Genomic DNA, 27,430 nt, shown 5'->3' with positions numbered 1-27,430 from the left:
ATTAAACTTTTAAAATACTGTGAAAATGGATATTTTAAATTTTTCTTAATCTGATGAAAAGACAATTAAAACCATGCTTTATGATTAATCAGGAAGTTTAATAGCTCACTCTGAGTGAGACTGAGATTTATATCAAGTCTGTAATTATATGTACCCTGTTAGCTGTGGAGAGAACAGTATCAGACAGGTGACATTTTAGAGATAGTAATAACTTTTAAAATACTTGTTCAATTATGTGTTCAAAGTTCTTGAGTCATTGCTAGTCCTTAATTTACAGTCTGTATTACAATTTTGTAAATTTTTTTAATGTAAAACAATAATCATATACTATGGTTTTACTGTGCAGCAAGTTGTGCTTGAAAAGAAGAGAGCAATTCCACACCGTTAGATACATTACAGTGTATACATATGTAAAGCTGGAGGTATTACTTGAGAAATCCTATGTATTTTATCCTCCACCTGGATGACAAGATTGGAGCCAAAGCACATTTAAATACAAGACAATGTAGATAGATATGCATTAATGCACAATTATTTTAGGAAGCATCAGCAGCAGGAAATGTCATCAGTACTCTTCCCCTGTTGATTTGGCAGGGGGAGTCTCTGACAACCTTTCCTCTGTCGGAAACACCAGGCGAGACACCTACAATCACTATCGGTGGGGTTTTGGTTTATGCCTTTTTCTGAGTTGTTGCCTGAATGCTCCTCCTCTTTTTATTTATCTGTTAAATATTCACCTTTGTCCTTTGTGTAACTGTGAAACATGATCGTGGGAGATTGAAAGTGTCTACAACTCCCATAATTTCAGGGAAACTGGGATAATCTCAGGTTCAGCTCTATATTTACTTCTAGAGCTGTTGGCATTCTAATGGCAGCTTTCGTGGTATTGCAGAAGTGTTTCCAGATTGCAAGTCTGGACTGTTTGAATATGTGAATTTAAAAAAAAAAAAAAAAAAAAAAACAAACAGTTCTTTTTGTCAAGTTACTCTGGTTTTAAGCATGTGTAGAAATCATGTGCAGTATCACTTTCCTTTTTCACTTTTTAACACTTCAGCTATATACGGAAACTCAGATAACTTCTTTCTAGGCTTGTTAAATATCCGTGGGAAGTTCCTGACAAATTTAATTTGACTTTTTACTATTTTCTCCTTTCAGATCAGGCATGGTTCCTATAATTTCTTACCCTGTAATAAACAAATACTGCTAATCTAAGTAAAGGTGTAGACAAGTGGGGAATTGAGTACAGAAAAAATGAATGAAACATTTAAACTAACTTTATTTATTGCTTTAGCTGTCATATTCTTACATACTGCCTTATTTAATATTACTTCTATCAGTAGAAGGAAAAATGTGGAAGAAATAAATGTTTGCACAAGACAAATTTAGTGTTATTCCATGATTTTTCAGTATGTTTTGAGACAGTGATCAGTACATATTTTTGGAATACAATCCGAAAGATAGTGGTGTAATATTTTTAGTTACTAAATGTTCTAAAAATAGTAAATTTAAATCTATTATAATTATCTTTAAGAGTACTATTACTAACTAGTGGTATTTCTTCTTTGGAAATACTGCTGGCTATGACTAGAGTCAAGAAAGAGCCATAAAAACTAGACTTCATTGTATATTGTTGTTGGATGTTTTTCCTCATAGATGGAGTTCTTGTGAAGGTGAGCACCAGGTCCCATTTCAAGTACTCTTGCACCTTGTCTAAGAGAATGTAAACTGGCTAATATGAACTCTCAGGAGTCTGAAAAATTTAGTTGTATTATGAAGCAAGGCATGTCCAATATTTCTTTTAATTTCATTTATTTTAATTTGGAAAGTATCTCAGGCTGAAGATTACAGTGTCAAATAATAACTGAAACTTTTAACATTTTTTTTTTGTGTGTAAAGCTTTGTATCGGAATGCAAATATCTGGCATGAGAGGTAAGCTAGCATTTAAAGTAGGTGGCATTTAAGTAGCTAAGAGGAAGTTGTGCTCTCATTAGCGTTACAAGGAAAGCTCTTATAAATTACTATATAGCTCTCTAGCCATATACAGAAGATCTAAATGTTGGTCTGAAGTCTGACTGAGATTTTGATAAGATGTTACACAGATAAGCATAAAAAAAATTACAGTGTCAAGTTGATATTCAGAATTAAAAAAAAAAATTGTAGTCATATGTGTTTAGTGTTAATTCAGTAAACTCATTGAAAGTTTGGTGATATTCAAAGGCACCAAAGAGAAAAGCCAGAGTGGTATGGAAAATTTCCCATTGGTATTTGATAATCTCACCCCAAATATGGTAGCATAAGTAGAGTTGGTGGATAAAGGCTGAAATACTGATAGAAATAGACTCCATAAATGGAGTAGGAACACTAACAGTGTATTTGAATATATCTGAGACACAATTTTCCATTTCCAGTGGAAAAATAGTGCAACATAGTCAACTGGAATAAATTTATTCAATTCTGAGAAAAACTCCAAGTAGACCAATTTATCTAATCTCTGAGTCTAGATTGAATTCAGGCTATGGCTTTCTCAACAAATTTCCCCAAACCAGTCATTAATTTATGGCTTCATTAACGATAAAGATCTGGACACCTTCAAAGACAAGACATTTTATGCTCCATCATTTTAACAGAGACCATTTCCTTCACATTAGTGATTATAATGTATATTTCACAACACTCTGAGGTATGAAAGCATGATTTTATAACTTTCATCTATTAGTTTTGTGGTAACTGGAGAGTAGAATGCTGAAATAAGAAAGTGACCACAGATAAAACAGGAAGTCCAGGCTACAGAAGGAATTTGAATCAAGACCTCAAAGACATGCAACAGAAGGCCATATTTTCTCTTACCTACCTATCATTAGATGGGTAGATTAGACAATAGCATGTTTAAAATGTAGGAAGTGAAATAACCATAGTCTTTCTGCTCTTCCAGTGCAGCTGGTAAACTACAAGTCCTAAGCTTTCCATAGTCGTTCAGGTGATTTCTCAGACTTTCATCTTTCATCTGTAACAACACGATTTCAGACCTTTCAATTCAGTCACAGAGGTACCAGGAGAGAGTGATGGATATATGCAGTTTGTCTGAGCTATCAGAAAACAGAAACAAAAACCCAACAAAAATACAAAACAGGCCTTGGAACTCGGTTTTCTGAATCACAAAAGCTTGGAAACTGTTCATATTTCTTTTCTCTTTCCTTATTAAAAAAAAAACCACCCTTCATTTTCATTACAAAAAAAAAAGCCTAGAAAAGAGTGAATGCAGTAGAATATTAGAAGACCTGAGATTGAAAAGTTATCAAAATGGACTAATTTCCTTGTAATAAGGGGATGAATATTGAAAAGTGAACATAAATCAAAGTTGTTACATCTGCTCTTGCCTTATGAGATATGAAGATGGAATCTTATAAGCCAAGCCCACAGTGAGATAAACAGCAAAAATCTCATTTAATTGTGCAGGATATATGTCTGCATATAGGGGAAATGCATATGAGTCTTCTTTTATAAAGTAATAATAATGATTTACTTTTTCATTCCCAATCATACACTTCTTAATACTTATTATGCCAAGATCACTGTTTATAACAGTTACTGTCATGAAATTCTTTATGTTCTTCTATAGATTTAGTCATAAATTTTTGACAGGAAAGGATATTTTTTTTTCTGTGTTCTGTTGTCTCAGTACCTAGCAAAGCAATGTCCTTAGGTACTAGAATTCTTAATATTCTGGTTAAATAAAAATAAAAGAGGAAAAAGAAAAAAAATACAAGTCTAGAAATATTTACAGAATCAAGGTCTTAAGAAAATTTTATTCAGATGAACTGAACAACTCATATTTAGCCTGTGGGGTTTTTTTTTGTTTAACTGAAGTATTTATTTGGTGATCTGTTGATTGCCTTTACCTCCACCTATGGGCATACCAAATACTTTGCTTACCTTAGACATTACTGATATATAAATATAATTCATAAAGCAGACATGAATATGTTTATATTATCACTTGCATGTCAGCTGTGTATTATTTTACCAAAACAATATAGAAAGCAGAAAAATAAGAGGTAATCATCAGCAGTTTTATTCTGCAGCTACATTATCTGAACACCTAAAAAAGGTACCTAGGAATATGAAGTGTTGTGACAGACTGTTCCAACTGGTTTCCTTCCCTTTCGCCAAAGTAGCTTATTTTGTACCTGAAGTGTATGTCTGTACCATTTGACCACAAAGCATTTTTATCTCCTCTGTAATCAGATGTACAGAAGTCAGAGTCTGGTTAATAAATGTTCATGAACATATTATTACCTAAATGATAAATATATTCACAAGATATGAAGAGAGTTGAAGTATGAGGATTTATATTTCCTTTGTGTTGCATATGTATACAAGTTGCAAAATATTTATTCATTGCTTTTAGTTAGTGTTCTTATTGTCTGGGTTCAAGACAAATAAAAATTAATTTTGTCTTGCTTAGTCTGCTCCTGCTTTATAGTTGCAACTAGCCTCTGCTTTGCTATGTCTACAAGACGTTATCTGGCTTATTCTATTAGGATTCTCTCTGTTCTAGCTAAAGGAACATTGTATGTTCTTTTATGAAAAAGGATTTTGTACTATTTTTTCAAGTTAAGTTACCTTTCTATTCAGTAAGTTCTTTTCCTATTTGACTTTCAATCTAATTTATTTTATTAAAAGTTTTTTTAAAAAAAAAGTGTATGTTTCTGTAGCCACGATAGCATTTTACTGTACATTCTTTCCAAAATAAAATGTCTTCTGTGAGGATAGGTGCTCACTTTGTGTTATATCAACCCTGTTTATTTACTGTTTGGGTTGTTTACTTCTTTTCCTTATCATAAGCATTTGATTTTTACATTCAGTATCAATCTCCAGAGAACCTTTTCAAATGCCTTATAAAAATTTAAGTACATGATGTTCACTTCAGACTTCCTCCTTATCTATCTCTTCCAATTATCTCATAATGGAGCAGAGTGCTACAGCTCATACTCTATTTATATCTGTCATTTGCTTCATTCTTAGTTTGTTCCCAGGCTAAATCTAACTTCTAGGTCTTGGCATGGGTGCCATTTATTCTTTTAATCTCTTGTTGACATTCTAAAAAGTACTTATAGTTTTATCATTCCTAATGTATATTATAAGAATATTTTTGTTTGCCTTTTTCCATTATTTTGTTTAGCTGCTATTTTTAACTCTTTACTCTAATACTATGGTTACAAAATATGTCAATTCAGTTTCTGGCATTGTAGCCTCATCTCTGCCTGGAAAAAAATATTTATATAATTCTGCTTGGTTTAATATATTTCAGTTGTCACACTCCTAACGTTTTAGCAACGTTAGGAGTATGACAACTGAAATATATTAAACCAAGCAGAATTATGATATTCACTGAATAACATTAACCATATATCTGAGACTACTATAACCACGCATGTTGTTCACATCCTATTAGGAATTGTGTGAACATACTTGTGCTAAAGAACATGGTTCATGCAACACCACAGAAATTGAAATCACTCCACACTGAGCATTATCTCCTGTCCGTGTAAAACATTAAGGTGCTCTCCAACTTAAGTAGCTATAGAATTGAATCCTTGAGACTCTTATATTTTAATCTCTTTAAGACAAAGCATTCTTATGAATTCATAAAGAGAAAGATGAGATGAACAAAAGAGCTTTGGAAGGAAAGCCTTGTGATACACAAAAATCCGATTTTGAACTTCATACATACTTGCCTCATGTTTTTATTATTAAATACATTATTAAATGTATTTCAGTACAATCCAGAGACACTGAATCTAGGTCAGACCATTGTAGAAAAGCACTGTAGGAAAAGAGAAGATCATATGATTCCCATTTCAAAAAGAATGTAGCAGAAGTCAAGCACTGTGCAGCAAGTATCTGGAGCACAGGACCAGGATATATAGATCAAATATGAATCAAGCAATGAAGAATTCAGGATACTGAACTACCCCTAATCCTGAAGACATACAAAAGACTGACACTTGAGAGGCACTTTCAGAGAGAAGAACGTTTGAAGTCAGCAAGCGTGAAAATGGAAGAATGACCGAAGGAAAAATAGACAGCGTTAGAGCAGTAAATCAAACACAGCCTTCCTCTAGACAGAACATTGGCTTGATAACTTTCATGTGTAGATAGGTGTTTGTGCGGTGGAGCAGGTCAGGGTATTCAGCTTTTGACTGTGGGTGACTATTACTTCTCCAGAATTAGTTTAGCACAAAACAGATGACCCATAAAAGCCTTCTTTCAGGAATACTGTGTTTATGCACCTTCTTACTTGTACTTTTTTCAAACACAGTTCTGACTATGCCTGTAAAAGGATCAATTTAGATTTGATGAACACCACAAATTGAAATAGGGAACTGTATCATGCTTTATTTTAGTAAGCAAGCAGTGTACAATGCTGTTTCAGTTGACTGTGTAGATTTATACAGCTTAAAGTTAAGATTGTAAGTTTTTCAACTCCTATTGTTGAAAGGGTGAAAGCTCTTAGAATATTAACTTTTTGCCAGTCATTGTCTTTGCTCAATTAGGTTTCTTTTAAAATTGAAGAGTGTCTGCACTGAGGTAGACAATTTACTCTGTTATTTAACAGATTGAACCGTTCTGTTTGGTCAGCTATTTAGCAGTCTCTGGTAAGAGGAAATAATGTAACAGCAGAGCAAGTAACACAGTTGCTTATTCTAATATAGCCTCATTCTGGTATACTCTCGTCTCGGACTTTCCGCTCCATCAACACTCATCCCACGCCCATGTATAGTCTCATATTGTCTCAATTTTGTTCCTATCATCAGTATAGTTATTGAAACAAATCAGCATTTTCCTAATGATACCAAAGTGCTCCTGATGCAGTGTTCTGAAGCGCCAAAATGTGCTCTGGAACTTTTGTATTAGTTAACATTTACAAAATATTAGGCAGCCCAATACAGGCAATGTGATTAAGGAAAGGTTGCAGAGAAACATCTGTACTATCTTAGACAGAAGTAACTTGCGTTTGTCAAATGGGCTTTGACTGGATGACTACTAGCACAATCAAGTAAACAAGTGATATGTTCTGCTTAAACTACTCCTGCAGGAGTTCTATCATCCAAATAGTGACAAATAGATGATTTTTTCATACTCCACTTCGAAATATTTTAGCATTTAAGGAACACTGTTTAGCGATTTGGCCTATAAAAAATATTGTCTCAGTTCAGGGAATTAATTTTGAAAATACAATGATAACATTTGTCCAGATTTGAAGGAGACAAAAATGTGTAATACAACTATGACAACTATTATTACTGTATTATGAATAACATACATAGCATGTTTTACTCAGTGGAAGGCTTTTCCTAAAAGCCTCACTAGCTAAGGACCAGTGATGGAAGTATATATAGCTAGCAAAAAGTCTCACTGGTAATGAATGCATGACACTTTATTATGCTAAATCAAGGTTTAGTTTTAAACATAGTTTTGGATAACACCAATTTTTCAAAAAAGACTCGATAGCAACATAAACCCAGATACCCTCTAAACACATTTATGAATGCAATCCCATGAACATCACAGTGTACAATCCTAGACTAGAGTTTCTGGCTGTCGTCGCCCCACCCACCCTTTCCTCCCATTTTCATTATCTGGACAACTGAAGATGTCGTCCATTAGCTTTGTGACAGCAAATTGTATTGGTGTAAAAGGCAGCATAAAAGAGAGAGTTCATAATCAGTCTCAGTCAGTCAAGCACTTCAGTTGCACTACGGCCCTGCCTCTTCCACTATCCCATACCCTGCTATGCCTTTGCGTTAGCTGTGATAATCACAATGATTGAGACTGATCAACAAACTGATCTAATTGAAAACTCTCTCCCCAAAGGAAAGAATAGTTATATTCTTCAATTAGAGCAAATTCTTAGTCAGACTCATCTGGGTATCACCCCTTTGTAGAGGGTGACATGAGCAGAGACCTGCCTTGTGGAGAGGGCAGGGCCTTACACTGGTTATAAAACGACATCCAAACTTGACCACGTTCCTACTGCTGTCTGCCAACAAGCCTGTTTTATGTGGTTGACAGATAAGTGATTTTGTGTTTACATCTAATTCATACACAAATCTGTACCACTGGTTTATTTAGTAATAAGCAAATCAAGTGTTGATTGGTCAGTACCGATAAATTTAATGATAGTTGGCAAGAAATTGCATTGTTGAGAGCAGTGAACTTCATGTTGATAAATAAACAACAATCTAGTTCCAAATGTAAATCAAACAGCTACTTCATCTGTAAACTAAAAACTGCCTATATGACATTCCTGAAAGCCAGTAGTAAGCTGATAAATACCAAATAGATGATTCAATGAAGATAGGCATCTGAATGTTCCCTAATGATTTTGCTGCTTCTGCAGAGAGCCCAAATCTACACTAGTAAAAGATTCCATACTGAACTCCTATATGTATTTTCCATATTGTGTATACACTTAACTACAAGTTTATCACACATACACCGCAACATTAAAGAGTTCAGCTAGTTCAAACTGAAACTGGCAGACCTAGAAGTGCAGTCTAAGCATAGCCTTAAGTCCTAAACACCTCTGACAGCAGGTCTTTCTCCGTAGTGCTAGTAATAGCAAGCTCAAATCAAAGTCCAAGGCTTGGGTCTTTCCCCAAGTCTACTTTCCAGACTGCTATTCCCTCCACTGCACATTGCAAAAGTAAGGAAGCTAAGGGCCCCTCTGTTCTATCAGTCTGAGCCCAATGACTTCGTATCAAGTAGCTAACTGCCCACATTATAACCCTGGGCAGCTGCTTTTATTTGCCACATTGTGTGCTTCGTGAGGCTTTGCTACCAGTTCTTCCAACCTATGCTTAAGCTTCAGTGTGCTAGTGGCTGTCTATGCCTCCTTTGTAACAACTATTTCTCACATTTTTTCTGGGTTTTTTTTTGGTTGTGGTTTTTTATTTGTTTGGTTTTTAACCACACAACTGGAGAAATAATCAGTTTTATCATGTGGCCTCTGTGGCTTACTACTGCAATAGTGATTTGGACTGTCAGACTTCTGTTTAAACTCTATTGCACTATATGGCACCTGTCAAATAAAGGTTTCAGGTCATTTCTCTGAATATATATCATCTTAACTTGCCAATCCTACCCACATATTTGTGTTTACTTTGCTAGGTAGCTGTGTATTCAACCACATAGCATAAAACTCAGCCAGCCGCCTTCATGCTGTATAAACTGCTGTGCGTGAGTCTGCTACACAGGGCCCTGGAGAGCAGCTTTGGCACTTATTCCACACTCATCATATCTTTCTCTGGAGGGGATTAGGAGGTGACAAAGCAAACTGCGGTGACAGCTGGGGGTGGCAAAAGGAAGTTGTGAGGATTAGGGTGGAAGGAAAGGAGGAAGTGGCAAGGGTGGTAACAGAAAGTGAAGTTGAGTACTTTTCTTCCCTCACATCTCCTACGGTGAAGAAGCATTCTACGGTTTTGCTGAAGGAAACAGGCAAGAGGTCAAATAATCAAGAAAAGATGCATGTATCCAGGTATATTGAGGTGTACATACAGACTACAGGTGGTCTCACTGGAGACAAAAATTAGCAACAACTTCATTCTGGTGAAGTAAAGGTCTAAATATTTGAAGGTTGTAGTGTCTCAGGAATTTTGTTGCTTACTTTCCCATGACGTGGCAATAAAGTCCACTAGCTTCTGAAAACGTAGTTCATACCTGGACTGCCTTTGTAGAATAGGCACAAGTGAATTGTAGACTGGTTGTCAAACATTCATTGCTTGGAGATGAATTTTACCTGCAAGATTTTTTTCCTATAGCAGACAGAATACTTTTTGAGGGAATTATGTGATTCAAGTTCCGAGGTGTCATGTTAGTATCACATCAGAGGAAATACAGAAGGCATTTCACTGGCCTCATTTTGAAGCTAGATCTTTAGATCCAGCAACTGCAATATGTTCAGATGTTATTTTCTTGAGGTTAATAGTTATATACAATTCAGGTTCATAATTTTTTTAGAGAAATATGCTAAATTTCAGTCTTCTTTTCTCCTCCAAACATCCCTAATACGAACATTTTGTTTATCTTGTAGGAAACAGCTTTAGGAGATGGAAAAAAAAACCCCAACCAGGTCAGGCTGAATGGGGTCAGAAAATTCAGATTGCTTAGAGATATCTCTTTGGTGGCCAATTAAAAAAAAAGTAGACTCTTAAGTGTAAAATATACTCATTTTTAGCTTAACACTTCAGAAGAAAGTCTTCCGTGTTTGAAGGACAAATGCAATGTTTTCTGAAACCGCGGGCTATTCCAATTTACCTGATGCTTCTTATAAAACCTTAGTATTTTCAGTGAAGATGGCCTTATTTTTGCTATTTTTAACTGCCGAATTCTGTTGGAAGCTTTTAAACAACTAAGAATCATATTATCATCCCCATATTGTTAGAAAGCAATCATGACAACGAAGTTAGGGCAAAGAAATACGAGAACACAGCTCCTGAAAAGGAGGACACAGAATATAGAACCCATCCCACCAGGTCAATGCAATACAAAAGGCAGCATAAAATCTTGCACAGTAACTGTAGTTGTACAGGAAATAAATTTAAGGCTACAAAGACTCATGAAATTTCAGACATTCTGTTCTAATTGTGTCAGAAACCCCAAGCAATACCAAAATTCAAATGAAAACAAAACTATTCTTTGAGTTGATGAATGCATTTTCCTGGGAAAAATGAAATAGATTTTCTACTTAAAGAACAATAAAGGAAATATAAAATCAAATTACTTTCTCAAACAAAACAATTTTCAGAGGGAAAACAGGAACTTGTGATTTTGACATGACATATTGACATTTCTGTCTTAGAACTCGGAACATTCCATTTCTGAAAGTTTTTTCCATATGAAATGTTAATCAGTAAGTAAGACTCCATACACAGATCATGCAAATTCATCTGTTTACACTGAATGCTGTAGTTTAAAATAATTTTTCATAAGCTTCTATTTCCTTTTAGTGGATGTAGCTAATATTTCCCTATAATTTACTATGTCTTTGGTAAAAATGCAGGTTAACTTACTGAATCCCAAAATTTCATTTTGGAAAAAAAAAACAACTTCAAAATTTGTTTTTCTGGCTTGATATAATCATATTGTGCATTTTTCCAGGAAATACTGAATAAATTGTTCGTTATAATTGAAGATTACCAAATATAACTAGCATAATACAGCAGAAAAAAAAACACAGAAATGTCAGCAAACAGAAGCAATAATAAAGCAAGATGGTAACAATAAAAAGCTGTGGAATTACAGTAGAGAAGAACCAATGCATATACTCTTCTGAATCTCACACTGACCTGCCAGTTATATGTAAAATATATAGTATAATTGAAATAACAGGAAAATGGTTTTCATTTTGGTAGAAAAATAGTAATTAAATTCTTGAAGTAATAGGGAAATATATAGTTTGAATATTTTTACTATTTGTTTATTTTACTCAATTCTAAGTGAATAAAATCTTCCCATTTATCTAAGTGGGCATTGGATCAGACCTACTAGGAAGCTGGCTCTGTGTTTCAGGTAACATATCAATGAGTCATATTTAAAATTATATTTTACACTTGATCATGTGATACTTGAAGTGACAGATTTGGATTCACCCACAAAGTTTTTTGTTCCTTTTTTTGGATTATTTTCTATCCATCTGGTCTTTTTTTCTTCTCCCTTCTGCCGCATTTTCGGAAAACTAAATCTTAATTTCTTATATTTTTAAGTAAAAAAAACCACCAAGGTAAGCAATCTAATCTGTGAGGATACAATTTACAAACAGCTTTCAGTTTTGTTCTACTTGCTGCTTTTGAAAAGATGCAATTTTGAAAAATACGAAGGAAGAAAAAGATAACTTAGGGAAGAGCAGTAACAGAATAGATATGTGACTGATATGTCAGAAATAAAGTTTTAGTGAATAGTGATTCGGATCTCTCTGGTAATCAGAGGCTAGCTTGAGTTACTTGCAAGGGACCAAAGTGAAGAAGAGTGTTTGCTCAGCATTTCCATAAAGGGAAGACATGTTGGGCTCATCCTTTCTCTCATTAAACATGAGACCTATGCATACACAGTGTTTTTTGCAGTTTTAAGCCCTGGATTACTACTTCCACACAAAAAAAAAGAAAAGAAAAAAAGAAAGAAAATTAAAAGTACTAAGTAGTTCCTATTCCTAAACAAAGATGACATGTTTCATTCACAGATATTTGGCTTTTTTATATGTAAGAAAGGTGTTTGTACCTGTAAACTGCCATATCTAAAGTGAGCAATGAGTCTAAAATTTTTATTTATTTATTATTACACAGATGACAAAATTACCAGAACAGTTTAAGGCTCCTATTTATCTGAACACCTGTTTCTATCTTTATCTGGATAATCTCCATGACAATGTCCCTCAGTGTTTAGCTGCTTCCTTTGTAAGAGCAAGGTGTTAAATGGGGAGTATGCAAATGGAATCTAAATTTAATAAAATAAAATCTACAGAGAAATAACATCACATGTTAAGAGTTGAAGTAGGAGTGATACAACTCCATCACTGCCATCCATCTATTTTGAACATATAGTGGATATTTTCATACACGGTCACCATTAAGTTTCTGATGATCCTGAGGAAGAAGTATCTCTTAAGGGCGGTAGAGCATCAACAGTAAGAGAGCCCATATGGTGTTTATGCAGTGCTGCAGAGTTTATTAATTAAAGCCTTGATATTTGTGGGCTACCCTGATGTGTAATACTAGAAATAAGCTGAAAATTGATGAAGTGGTTTAAAAGGAAAGGAAAGCCAGACATCTCAAAAGACTGAGATTTCTCCAGGTCATGTAGTGAAGTCCAGAGGTACTCATGGCACAGGCCAAGGTTTTCAGCAGTAGGAATTCATAAGGAAAGGAATGACCTTTACATTTACTATTAAGCTAAAAGATAAAATGACAGGAGGACATGCATAATGAAAAAGGAGAAGTTGCCAGAGGTAACACTAAATTAATGACATTTAGTGACAAACAACTGTGAAATTGTTAACAGTGACACGGAAGGAGGCCCAGAGAGACGGCTATACATTCTGTTTTGACTGTGGTTAGAGTTAGAGGTCATGGTGCTATGGGAGAGAATGAGTTCTTCCTGCAAAAGAAAAAGCAGAAGCAAAAATAAAAATGAGACTTTGACCAGAAGGAAGCTTCCAAAGAAGAATAGAAAAGGACAGGAAAGGAAGAAAAACAGAGTCCTGAGTTACAATTCCAGATGATGAGAATGTAAAGAAGAAAGACGTGTTGAAAGCAAATGGCCATGTAGGGAATTAGAGCAAAGAAAAGAAACCACAGGAGGGACAATGTGCCATTTCCTCAATGTTTTCAAATGAAATAGTGAAATTCTGTAGTACCTAGAGGAAGACAAGACAGGCTGAATTCTGCAAGGAACTAGAGAAAAGGAACTGTTGAAGAAGGGATTGGAAATACTCTTAAAATTTGAATGGAAGAATAGAAAGAAGAGTTGGAATGAGAGGATGGTGGAGAGTAAATTGTGAGCTGAGCATGGAATAGCAGGAGAGAGGTCTCAGAGGACCAAAGAAAGAGGTTGAGGGCAAGGAGGTAAATAGATGGAGGGCTACAAACAACTCCTAAAACTTTTCCTGACCCTGCAGACTGTCTTTGGCGTAGACACAAGTCTGTCTATTTGGGAAATAACCAAGGTGGGTTTTTTTTTTTTTTTTAAGAGAACAAGAGTCTTATTAAAGTAACAATTAATTGGCAATGTTACAACAGAAGTTTGGTAAACATTAATAGATAGTTTCAAATGGAAGGTTTGCAATGATTAGCATAAAAATACTCTAGTAGAAAATACTATTGAATTTTAAATCAACAGCTTGAAGCATATTGTTACTGTACATTCATACAATGTATGTGAGGTACCAGGCAAGCTGCTTGGCCCTGTGTATGCCGTGCCTATCACACAGAGGATAGATCCAAGGAATAGACCACTGTAGTTGTAGGAGAAGGATCTGTCGTCTAACTTTTGTTTTAGAACATCAACAGGTGATAGGGACATGTGATTGCAATACAGAGGAACAGAGCATGTTAAGCACATGAATTGTCCTCCTAGTGTGGTTTCATTACTCATGAATCACTCATGAAGCATATCCCATTACTCAGAGTTCTTTGATGTTCAGAATTACCCAGTTAAAAAGCCTTGAGTGATGGATTTTCATTGCAGTAGCTCTGTGCTGTATATATCCTATACAAGAAGTATTTTAGCCCAGAAGTTAGTTAAAAAGAGCTATTTTTACACGCAATAAATTAATTTAAAAATATGTATGCTTTCCTCTCGTATGCTTGGGGGGATTGGCGGGGAACAAAAGTTTGCTAAAACTTGTCAAGTGCCTTCCTTGTGTGATTTACTTGCAAAATTCGTCTTAGAAGTGCACTATTACTTAATGCATCATTCACATTTGATTTATTAACTTTCTAACTTAAGACAATAGATTTGCAACAGGAAAGTGTATTTGCAGTAAAAAAATCAAGTGTGGGGTATTTGCAGGGTCACTAAAATGGAGAGGGAGATTACTCTGAGATTTCTTTTCCCCATGGCAAAACATCATAGTACTTTTTTTTTTTTTAAAAAAAGAAAAGTTTCTAATGACAAAGAATACAGATTGCAAATTCATTTTTTTATTATTGTACCATTACTGGAACAGTGAAATTGGAACTGTTTTTCATGGGCAGAGGACTGAGATAATTTCCTTTTTGAACTTGCAAGACTGATTGTGAATGGGAGATTTAAAAAAATGCTATTATTTGTTTGAAAAACATGCATAGTACCCACCACTAAGTCTCAGTCACTTGCAATCATATCAGTCTTCCCTTAAAAATCTTTCTCTCAAAGGAAAGGAAAAAAATGAAGCTATTTTGCACAGAAAAGTTTGAAAGGTAATGTAATTTCCTATCTCTATTTCTGTAATATTAAATTGCTGCCATGAACCTGTATAGGTTTTACAAAGATAGTTTTATGTAACTGAGGCCAGCTGATTGTAAAAAGGAACATGAAGCTGGCTCACAAACAGATTTTAAAATGTATTTGTATTTCTATACGTAAAAATATGGATACACATATGCTATTTAAATTGTAAGGAAGAAAATTTTAAATAAGTGCTGAAATTTTTAGCATTTTGGCTTTTGAACAATTAAGAAAAAGTTTCCTTTTATTAATAGAAAATATTTCCTTTGTGGTTGCAGGTACATATTTTTACTTCGTGCAACCTGAAAAAATTCTATTTGGCCTATATTCTGATGCTATCTTGGATGTGTTTCAACCAAAACAAACAGAACTTATTGGAAAGATAAGTAAAAAGGGTTTAAGCACACATCCGGTTCTAAGCTACAAGGTTATGCATCATTGATTCTTATGCTGATTAAGCTGAACTCAGTTCATGCTATTTCTATCTTCATTAATACAGAGAATTTTTACAGTGACACTGATAACACCTGATCTCTAGAAATCCATTAGTTATGGTAACATCCAATTACATAATCAAGCGAATGTAGGTATGTCTGGAAAAACTTCACTGGATAGATTAACTCAGATTCACTGATTTAGAAGGTAATTTCTAAATAAATATACCCGTAGAAAGAAAAGAACAAAATAAACGCCCAGGTACAGATGTCATAGCATACACTTTAAGTATTAAGATGACTAAACATGTCTTTGTTACATGACAGTTCAAATTTGAGCCAGACAATTATAGCGCATAAGTTGTTCTAGAGAAGTACTGTCAGAATTTAGTTTGAAAAAAAATAAAGAGATAATAGGTAATACTGCATACTACAAGGCAATTACTAGAAGGCGTGGAACTTGTGTTCTATCCTGTACATTCACAATGTTAGATATTATAAAGAATCTGCAAGACAGCATTACACTAACAGTTCTGCAGAGATCTTGAAAACATTCATTAGTTTATTCATAATAGACAGATGAAATCCTCTATCAGAAAGCAAAACCTTACACCTGTCAGTTTTAACTATTCCACACTTGTTAGAAGTCATCTTTAAAGAAACACAGAGCCATATTGCAAATGTTACATTTCATCAGCATAGTGTATGGCAAACAGCTTCCGTAAGGACATAGCTTTAAACACTATGTCCTAAAGTACTCAGAAAAATGTTGAGGCCCTGATGTCCACAACTCTCTGATGTCATGCGCACATTGCAAGAATGGACTACCAAATTAGAAGGCTGCAAAAGAAATAGCATCTTTTCTGTCTTTCCAATAAGTGGGAGGAAACAAGCACCCTGGCTCCCCCAGTTACTAGCATTTGTTTTGGGGTGTTGTCATTCAGCACAGAGAGGAAGTGAAAAACTCAGAACTTCATCATGACCTATGCAATTAACGACCAGTTTCCAACCAGAAACAAATAGAAGGCCTCCCAAGTTAAGAGCCAGTAATGGAAAAGTACTGGTCTTACTGCCACTTCCTTTAGCATAAGATGATGAGGTATCATTCAACAAGCAGTCTTGATCTGTCATATTGATTCTAACGGAATAAGCAGGCCTGGAAAGTCAAGTGATCATTTCTCTGTGAAACTCAGAACTCTGATTTGTTTAGAGCATTTCAGAACCTGCAAAACTTCAAAAAGAAGAGAGCTGCTACCCAAGGTAGTAATCATTGAAATATACTAATCTTTTATTAAAAGCTGTAAGAAAAAAAATGTCCATTTCATATTTTTTTTCAGTAAAATAAGCTCTGACACTAGGAGTTCACTTTAACACTTCAAATGCTTCATTTTTAAGCAGCTATCTGCACCCTACATAATAAACGTTCATGTTTGAAATCTAACAGGATTTCACATATGCTAGATTAGCAAATCCCAATAAAAACCATATTGTGTCTATATTACAAGGCTCTTTTTGTAGGAAAAACATGAAATGTCCCTTCCCATAGAGATGGATTTAAAGAAATTGATGTAGTTTCCCCTCAGATTGGCTTCATTTGTACAGTTAACACCTTTTCTTGGTTCCAGTGTCAAGAAGTAGTAAGCACAAACATTTACAGCTCTTAGCGCGCATGTAGTGAGAAGTCCAACTCATATTTTCATTTCAAATCTGCTATTTTGTAACACAAAAGAAGGACAATTTGTAGGTTTGAGTGTGCAAGTTATTATTATTATAATAAAGTGTGGCTATGGAGTTAGAAAGACACTGTAAACAGCAATGGAAAAATGCAGATAAAATAATTTAAATAACCGAGTGCAGACAGATTGGTCCCAGTGATTTACAGTCATCAGAAACGCTTTGCATTAGTGCCCTCGGCATGAATTAGTATTTTCCTGCTATACTCCGTATTACATTAAAACGTACTACTCAAATTACAACTTGATTGAATTAGAAGTGTGCAATGTATACTTGTACTTTGGGTACTTCAAGATGATTTTTGCAGTTTGACAGATTCCACTGACTTTACTGTTCTTTGGATTTAAACCAGGGAAGACCACTATCAATGATATTTAATTTTAAAAATAAGGTTAAAGAACCCCACACTGTTTTCATGAGAATCATATAACTTCAGTTATTTTTGCCACAGGTATGTCAGACACTTATTTGTGCATTTTCAATAAAGCTGAAGCAAGAGTCAGTATAGCATAAGACCTGTTTTGTAACTTCCAAAAGCAGCTTTGCATGGAATGTTCAATGGCTACCACATACACAGAAAAAGTCAGAAGTGACTGACTGTATACACAAAATCTTTATGTTCAAACATTTTTGTCCCAGTAACCATCCTCAAGGAACTGCGTTTTAATCCTTCAACTGATTTCCTTTTGGTCAGGGTGGACTGAGCTACAACTGTCTTTTACAGGAAGAGAGAAAACATGAAGCACAAATGGTTTAAACTACACTTTTAAATTACACTAGAAATACAGAACAAAACCAAACCTATTCCATAGTCCAGATGATCTGTGTACATATATCCTATCACCCTGTAGCGCATGTGTGCGATTTCATCAAAACCATTTGCTTGGAATCAAATTCCAACTAGTACTTATCCTGCAATACAATAATCAAGTTTTATATAAGTATGCGGGAATGAATTTAACTCACTCACTTGAAACATCCTTAGTAACTTGTACTTAATTAAGTCCAGAAAATGTTTGTTCAAGTACTTCACTACTACTACTAAATGATCTTAATATATCAGAACTTATTTGTGTTACGTTCCTGAATACTCTTTTTATAGGTTACTCTTCATAGTGGGAAAAAGACAGAAAAGACCACATACTTGAGATCAAATTTTAATCATTAAAATATTACAACAAAGGCTCAAGTAGAATGAATATTCTCCTCAAAAATAAAAAGCAGAGTATTGGAAGGAACGGTATCTGGATGTTTCTGTCCTTATCCCTGCCAGTGGCTCCTTCAGCCATTCATTCTTAGCTTTACTCAGCAAATAGTAACCTTTAAGAAATACAGTGAAATATTCTCTGTCTGGTAACCAGAGTATCATGGAAGTGTATATTGATTATAGATATAGTGCGATAATGTATTTCCTGCACATGCAGAAGGTTGATATAGTTTTTGCTTAAGTTTAAAAAAGTCAGGGAAAGGAGAAGGAGGAGTTGAGCCACAGAAGTGGTGTTAGCAGCATTCATAATCCATTTTGCCATGGAAACTGCTGCACTGTGGAATCCCAGTTTGCTGTGAGCACAGGTTGCTAAGGAAAGAGAAGTAGACAGCTGTTAGAAGGCTATCAGAGCAATTCATAATGGTAGTGATATGAGGGTGATTAGCTCCCACATCCTCTTTCCTCATTATCATTAAATCATGGGTTACTGGTAACATGTTGTTCTTTCATCATAAGTGACTACTATAATTTTCTTACTGAAAAATCTGAGAGATTAGTTTAAAATGTGTAAAAAAGATCACCAATACTGTCCTCCTTTTAAATAACATCCCTTATTTCAATAGCTTGTGCCACTTTGTTTACCTACTGAAATATGTCCTTGAAGATTAAGTATGTACACTTAGCATGTGGCAGCTGCCAAATCATGGGAAACATTTCCCACTAAAACTGTCATTGCACTAATGACAGTAAGCACCTTGGCAAATGTGCAGAAAAGAACTGAAACAAAGCTCAAGCCCCCATAAACCTGCTCTTCTACGGATTAACACCTGGACGTGTTTCCTTAACTTGCCTTAAGGTTACCAACCGTCTAAATTGTACTTATGCTAATGGCAACAACTCCTGCAGTCTTGAACAACACTTAGTCTATATTTAAGCTCAATAAAAGCCCAGAAACAAGTTACTCTTCATGTGATCAGCTTTTCCTCTAGTTTGGTGGCAGTTTGTAGGACATTCCTCTGGTCCCAAGCTCTTTGAAATATGCAGTTGTGGCTACTCTTAGTTTAAAAAGCAGAGGGCAGGTGGGTTCTTCCTCTTTAATTCCAGCTACTTAAAGATCTTACCACAAAAGGGGTAGAGCCAGATAGGGCAGAAAAATTGGTCTAGGGTAGAGGTTGCTCTTACAGCTGTGTCAAACTTGTCATTGCACAGAAAAAAAAAAAAAAAATCAAAATTCCCTGTTAGAGCTCAGTTCCAATACAGATTCTTAAAAATAAGGTTATGTTTTTGCTTCCTCTGAACAGGAAGCAGTGTAATTCTCCATTCTACAAGGAACACTACAATAAGCCATGCCAAAGCTAAGTGACTACCTAAAATTAATTGACCTCACTAAATGGGTCATAAAGAGCCTCCTTTTTTATGACATGCTGACCTTGTCCTACAAAGTGATATGCCTAAACTTCTGTTAAAAAGTAAACAAGCATTAAAAAAGTCACATTACTTGAGATGCCATTCATTCTGGGCCCATAATTAAATAATCTTCCAATTCCATAAGTGTACAGAAATATACGGTATTAGACAAGTATTTGAGGGAAAAAGAGACACTACAGATAACATTAGATTACATGAAAATTGTTTCAGCAAAGACTTCACATGCAAAAAGGGAAAAACATGACAGTACATACAAGAACAGGTAATTGAAGTACAGTCATTCAATGAAAGAAAGACTGCTGAAAAGAAATGCTCCAATAAAGATCAAGTATGCCAATGAAAGAAAAGGTATATGCAATTTTGCAACACATGATGGTATACAGAGAAATCAAGAAGTAAGGAAGTAACTTACTTTTGTGATGGCACTTTATTCTTTAGCAATAATAGAACAGTTCTCAAACCGAGAACTGACTTCTCAAGAAGGCCCAGAAATTTTACTGAGGTAAAGTGATTCATTACTGGAAGAGAACTGGGACTGATGAGGGAAATCCAGTCAGCTGGGTAGAGCAGGGACTTCAGTGGAAACAGAACTAATGTTGCACTTACCCTACAGCAAGCAGTGCAGCTCCACAACTCTGGCACGGCCTACGTTTTTCTTATGTACAACTAATGCACATCTTCCCTTTGCCAGCTCCTGCAAGAGTTTTCTTCTCTCTTCTAGTTCTAGAACTGTTACATGAGTTGTACTCAGACTGAATTGAGCTACACAAACATGAAATACATCCTGGCAAATTTGAGGGGAAGGGAGAAAAAAAAGACGTTACTGTTGCTTTAATATAATCAGGAAGGGGAGCTATTTTCTGTACGATATTGTATGATTGCAATATAATTTTGCTTTCAGGTTTCACTATTTCATTGTGACAAAAGCAAAGTTCAGAGAAGGTGATTCATTTGGTGGATGAGCATTTGATTAAAGGTGAACACAAACAAGTGAACCCTTAACTGAGATATGAACCAGACGGAAAAAAGAGGAATCATCAAAACGTCAGTTTTACAGGAAGGGAGTTAAACTGAGATGGACAGTTTAACCTGAACACCACAGAAATCTTCCTTACAAAGATACAGATATGAGAATAGTCTTCCAATAAAAATACCAAAAACGTAGATGCTCCTGATTTTGCAGTGTAGAGTGTCCAAGTAGTATGAAAATGATTCTGCATGTAAAGAGGATAAACTAAATCATTTTTTTGTTTGTTGGTGTTTTTTTTTTGTTTGTGGTTTTTTTTTTCCTAATCTTTTAACATAGTCATTCAAATCCAAGTGAGCTTTTGGCTGAACGCTCTCTATATGTTCCTCCAGTTATATGTAAAGAATAGATGATTAGGGAAACAAATTATTTAGAAAAAAAACAGTAATCTTTCATATTCAATTCTAATACTTCCTTTTATATTTCAGGGTGCAAGTTGAATTCTATATGAATGAAAATACATTTAAAGAGAGACTAAAGCTCTTCTTCATCAAAAACCAAAGATCAAGTAAGCAGTTGGATTAATTTCTATTAAGCATAATTGTGATACTTTGAGTAGAATCGAATTCCAATGAAGCCAAAAATGATATGATAGCGTGATATGATAGCAAAGCTATCATTAATTTTCTTCTGAGCCAAAATTTTACCCTGTAGAGGAGTCAGTTTTACATAATATCCAAAATAAATTCAGAAAGTATAATTTAAACTTAAAAACAATATACTTATTTTGTAGGATCAAACAATTAGTGAGATGATTTTATTTTTGTATTGTGATCAAGTTGGCTAATTTGCATGGATCTGACATTGCAATGCTCATGGACAAGTCATGACCTTGTGTCTGGGAAAGCAAAGAGCCTCTGAGATGCTGGAGTAAAAAAGCTGTAGAAGTACCTAGCTTTTTGAAGTGTTCAGTTTTATTAATTATTCCTAAATAAATTTCAAACTTAATCTGTACTAAAAAAAAACAATTTAGGAAGGAAACTAGTGGAGAGGACATACCGCCTTGTCCTGAGTGTGGTACCTCAGAGACATAGTCTGATTTAACAGTATCTTCATTGACATATGCACTTAAATTCATTTGCCATCATAGATGAGCGTCATGTGGAGGAACTAAGATATTAATATTTTTATATACATCCATGCAGCTGGCCCAAGGGGATGAAGGCATTCTATATTATAAAATCTGAATTAGAGCAGCGGAGTTCACAGGTAAGAAGAGGAAAAACTAACCTCAATTTTCCTCTCAGAAGCAGGACTGAATTTACCTTCATTTGCCCTGCACCTGTAAAGAACTAAAATTATAGCTTTATAATAGCTTTAGAATAGAAAAGCTTTTAGAATAGAAAGAATACATTTTGGCCTTTGTAATAGAGTTAAGACAGTTCCATAGCTTTGTGTCTGGGAAAGGAGATAAAGGAGAAAAGAAAACTTTACTTTCTTGGTGTTCCAATCTAAAAAACCCCAGACACGCGAAATATGGGAGACTAGATCAAGTTTTTAAAAATAACACAAGACCAAAAGATCTATCTGTAAGAGCTATTATTAAATTAATACTAGTTTTACGTCACAGAACATCATGTTTTTATTGGCTAAGCTTCTCTAACTTCCCAAGTGTGATAAGCAAAATATTCCCTTAAGAAAAAAGAAGGCACTTCAGAATTATTTGTTGGTTTCCAGATGGAGAATCAGGTTTAACAAATCTACTAGCCGTTCATCCATAGGGAAAGCTTTATTTATTACACTTACATGGACACACAGGGGAAAAGTAATCTTAATTTGGGTCCCTAAATAGCATAGAAAGTAGAGGACTACCCCTGCTAATAAATGATGTGGGTAGCCTTCAGAATGTCTTCTCTTCTAAACTTCAGATGGGGCATAGTTTTCTTTCCCACATTATTATACATTTAACTAGATTTGTTTGGTAAATTCTTATTCCATAGTAGCACACTTTAGAGCTCTCCTATTACAGGCCAATATGAAAAGAACGTGTACAAAAACAGTATGCATAGAACAAAGAAGAGAGATGTGTAAAGAACAATTCCATATTCCATTTTATGTTTACAAATCTAACTGTGTTGCAAAGAATGAATTTTTGCTCATACATTTTTTAAAAAAATGTAGATTGTGGAGTCTTCCTCCACAGAGATATTAAAAATCATCCAGACATGGTTCTGGCAACCAGTTTCAGGTGGCCCTACTTGAGCATGAGGGGTTGGACAAAGTGACCTCCAGAGATCCCTTCCAACCTCAGTCATTCTGTGATTCTTGTTAGAGATAAATGAGTTTAATTAGATTTACATTATAAATGTAATTAATTGCACTACAACTTCTCAAATGGTTTTAGTTCCCTTCTGCTTTTCTCCCTGTGATTTTACATGTCTAAGTATTATATATCTTCATAGCCTTTGACTTCTCACGTTGATATAGTGTGTAATGGAGTAAAAGACAAAATAGAAAAAGCATCCTAAACTAGGAAAGAGTATTATTCTTGGCTAGGAAGTCAGTCTGGGAAGCTGTAAACAATAAATAGCCTGTTTTGTGGACTAGGTCAGGAACAAACAGGGATTTGATGCATTCTTGCTTACTTACTAAGAACACCTATAAAGTTATGGCCTTGCTCACCGTAAATCTCTCTTCACTGATAAGATAGAAAGGTTCCAAATAGTACCTTCTTACTTGAGATAAGTGAAAGTGTTTTTCCCTACTTAGATCTTCACAAATCAAAAAAATACATATATATATACATATTTTGATGTCAGAACTGTAGACTCTAAAAATAGATACGTTTATGATCGTCAGCACAAAAATTAAACCAGAAGTTAGTTAATTAGTATGAATTCATGGCCATTCCTTTGCCAAATGCATACCCTTCTGGCTAAGCAAATTAAGAGAATTGTCATAAGTTACTATACTGGGACATCTCTATTAGGTTCTGATTAGGTAAGTGTGATGTATGGTTCCAAAGGAGAGGAATGGTGTGGAAATTTATTTGAAATAAACACAAGTGGGAAGCAACTGTTAATTCATCTTATTGGAAATGGGTTAATGCTGTAGACAAGTAGCACAAGAATTTTTCTGCTTGGCTTGCTTGATGATTGCTGGAGAAATCCAGATTCTGATTAATTCTCCTACACAGTGACGCCATACAGAGCTGAGGTAAATTTTGTAGAAGCATACTGTGTTTTTGATTAACAAATGAAAACACAGTAATGCATTCTTCCTGTAGACAGCTAGTAGAGACACTGTCATTATGGGCACCTTCTTTTCTTGACAGGTCCTCAGGAGAGGACTCCAAAGAAAACTCTAAGAGATGAGGCATGTTTTTTCTATTGTTGAATTACGCAGCCCGTTCACAGAAAGTAAGTTGGAGAATGGGGGCGCCTACTGTACTTACAGCAGCTTATGGCACGGACATGCCATTTCCCACTAGCATCTGACAGATTACCCAAGCACTGCTACTGGTTCTCATGATACAAGAAGCTTTAACCAACAATTAGATATTAAACAAGGCAATTTTCAGGAGAAACAAAAAGGAAATACAGGAAAATTATTACTGTACTGAATGAAAAAAAAAAAATCCTCAAAGTGTTCACAACTAGTAAGTTCAGTCAAATACTCCTGCTTATGCAGATCTTGGTTCTTCTCCAAATACTAACAACCAGAATCCTCTAAATTACAATTTCCAAACGCTTGCTGCTGAGATAGTAACTGCCACTCATTCAAATGTACTCATTCAATCCTCCATTGAAATTGGAGGATTCTATTGCCCAATGGTATCAGAGAGCTGATAAATAAAGATGCTGCCCTTTAGATCTTAGTCAGTGTTCAACAAGAGCTGATAAATAAAGATGTTGCCCTTTAGATCTTAGTCAGTGTTCAGCAAGAACACTGAAAACCTTCCTTCACATACTAAAGACGTAATTAGTATCATTGAGAAAATAATTGTCAGTAGTATCAGCAAATTTTCAGATAGTATAACTAAATCAAACTACACATGCTCACCAAACAGTTTTGCTAATCCTTAAGACTTCACAAGCGAATTTAAAACAGAGTGTAATATCACATGGTTTTGTCAACCAAAGCAGTCAAATTCAGGATTTTATGAATTTTCTACAGAATACTATTCTGATCTAAATCTCATGTAGACCAGTAGCACGAAATATCAACTGCTTCATTCATTATTCTGATTTTGGAAGTATTCCTATCAACTGATAAAACAAGCCTTCATCTATGTCTAATGTCAACCTAGCTTCCACTCAATCTTCTGCAAGCAATTCGGTGGAGAGGGAATAAAAGATAACCTTCACCAGGGTATAAATTATTAACAGTATATTTTGATCCAACTCCTAAAGCCAGCTGCTGCTGAGATGAATTTGCTCAAAACCAAAAATATGTTAGAGATTTATGAGAAAGGAATAATGGAAGGTGATCGTAAAGTCTTCAACCGTTATCTCTGGCTCTCACTTTGATTTAGATCAGATCTCTAAATCAAAGGATTAATCTCTGACAGTGCTTGTAACGGAAGCATCACAAATTTATAATAAAAGCAAAAGTCACATTTAGTACTAGTGAAGCATAATGCATCACTCTTCACTTAAAAATGCCCACAAAAAGTAGGAAATGCTTGTTCAAACTGAGAAGGAAACATTAACATTTGACACAGTTAACATTTATTTCACAAAACAAACGAACTTTGAACTGTTATCAATTTCTGCTTTTAAATAAGACAATGAATGGAACACCATGATTACATGGACACAGTGAAATTACAATCTCATTAAACATAACTGGATAACAGCGTATGATTGATGTATCTGAAGTTTCAGGCACCAGTGTCAAAACAGAGATACTCTGTGCAAATGATCCTGCTACTTGGACAATCTGGCTATGAGCAGAAAAAAGAAATAAAGTCAAGAAGAACATGTTGATCCACTGACAACATGTAAAATGGAGGACAGAAATAGCCAGCAAACAGAAATATGAAATACTTTCTTTGTAACAGAGTAATAAATTAAAATCTATTTTAAATGCCTTCTCTAGTGACTGTCCCCTCCTTCCCATATTTGAAATCCTAGATCTCCATGATAGTGGAATAAATGCATTCTTTCCAATTCACAGGTGACATCCCCAACTATGAGGCTACAGAAGATTTTGACCAGAGAGAATACTTATTTCTTAGTCTTACATGAATTATTAAATCTTTAGCAGGGGTGACTACATATGGTCCCTCTGACAGCACATCTTATTTCTAAAGGCTAAGGGATACAGAACTAGGACCTTCTGAAACTGAGTAGACTTAAAGTCTGTTCTTCCATATTTATATTGTAATAACTGACCCCATTGCTTATGGTATGAGACCTATCCTACTGCCTTACTTTATATATAACCTGGTCCATTATACACAATCTATGTCTATGCTAACTAAGAACACTTAGATGAAAGCATGTCTGGTGTGAAAATCCTGCTTTATATTCTGTGAGAAATAACCATTGCTGTGGAGATCTCCAGAGACTGAAGCACTTTTAGGCATAGCCTGGAATAGATCTCTAGAGCTTAAATATTTGAACGCTTAAGTAGTTTTAGATCTTTCAGGACTAAGATTTGAGAGTTAAGAGTTTAAGGCAGCAGCCAGGAGCATGGGTGCCTTGTATTGATGCAGTTTTTAATCAGAAAAACACCATTTTCTTTTGGCATTTAAGCCAACATACAATTTCAAGTAATGATTACAAACCAGGCCATTTATCAATGCAGAAAAGAACTGTTTCACACCAAGATCAACATTTACAGAGCTAAAACCTAGAAGAAACAAATAATAGACTTTTGTACTTATCTAAGAAAGTTAGGCAACACAAAATTGGTTAAGAAAAGAAAACCTGGTGGGCTTTTCTTGTTTGGGGTTTGGTGTTTTTGTTTGTTTGTTTGTTTGGGTTTTTTTAACATTATCTATTCTTCTTGTAAGAGCCATTGTTACAGCAACCATTCTTACTCCAGCAGATTTCCACAAAAGGGTTAGTACAGACAAACAACTCATGTTTTCTTTAGCAACAGTTCAAAGAAAGCCACCAAAAAAAAACCCCACCATAGCATTGTTCAAAGAAAGTATTGAGGTTCTTCCTAGTCAAATGACAACACACTTCACTTACCTTCTACAACCTCTGAATCCATTTACTAGTTCAACCCCCTCACTCACGTTGGGGAATAAATAGCCTGTGACTAATTACTCTTGATAGGACAGCAGGAGTCACTAGGTTAATGTTCACAAAACTAATTGCCAATAACAGCTGTGTGAGTTCTCATGGGACTACAGGATTTTAACCCCCAGTTTACAAGTGACAAGATGCTGTAAAAGTCCATCCAGTTCTCATGTGATAACTGCAACTTCACAGTTAAAAGCAGTAAGCAGTGTTGTGTAATAAACCTAAAGATTTCTTTTAGCAATTGCATGGTAGAATATTTAAGAATGTATTTTCTATTTTACTCTGTTTGCTGTAGATTGCATTTTAATCGTAGAGGAACTAGTAGATACAAAAGGTGATTTGTTTTATCTGTAAGGTGTTCATTTTGAACTTAGGACTGAGTAAAGTTAAAAAGTATGTGATATTACCATATGATAA

The 27,430-nt window shown here is 35.0% G+C and overlaps 1 protein-coding gene across 6 annotated transcripts in view; it reads left to right on the top strand.

Moving 5' to 3' along the window:
• KCNT2 (potassium sodium-activated channel subfamily T member 2) overlaps positions 1 to 27,430 on the top strand; it is a 145,607-nt gene that overhangs the window by 11,164 nt on the left and 107,013 nt on the right. For all 6 annotated transcript variants that reach the window (XM_086617174.1, XM_086617173.1, XM_086617171.1 and 3 more), the window contains exon 2: positions 21,245 to 21,324. In XM_086617174.1, the coding sequence (XP_086473300.1) occupies positions 21,245 to 21,324 (80 nt within the window). The remainder of the gene's footprint in view (positions 1 to 21,244; positions 21,325 to 27,430) is intronic.

This window comes from Tauraco erythrolophus, chromosome 10, assembly GCF_009769465.1.
Source record: "Tauraco erythrolophus isolate bTauEry1 chromosome 10, bTauEry1.pri, whole genome shotgun sequence".
NCBI lineage: Eukaryota > Metazoa > Chordata > Aves > Musophagiformes > Musophagidae > Tauraco > Tauraco erythrolophus.
This window is presented reverse-complemented; position numbering and strand designations above follow the sequence as displayed.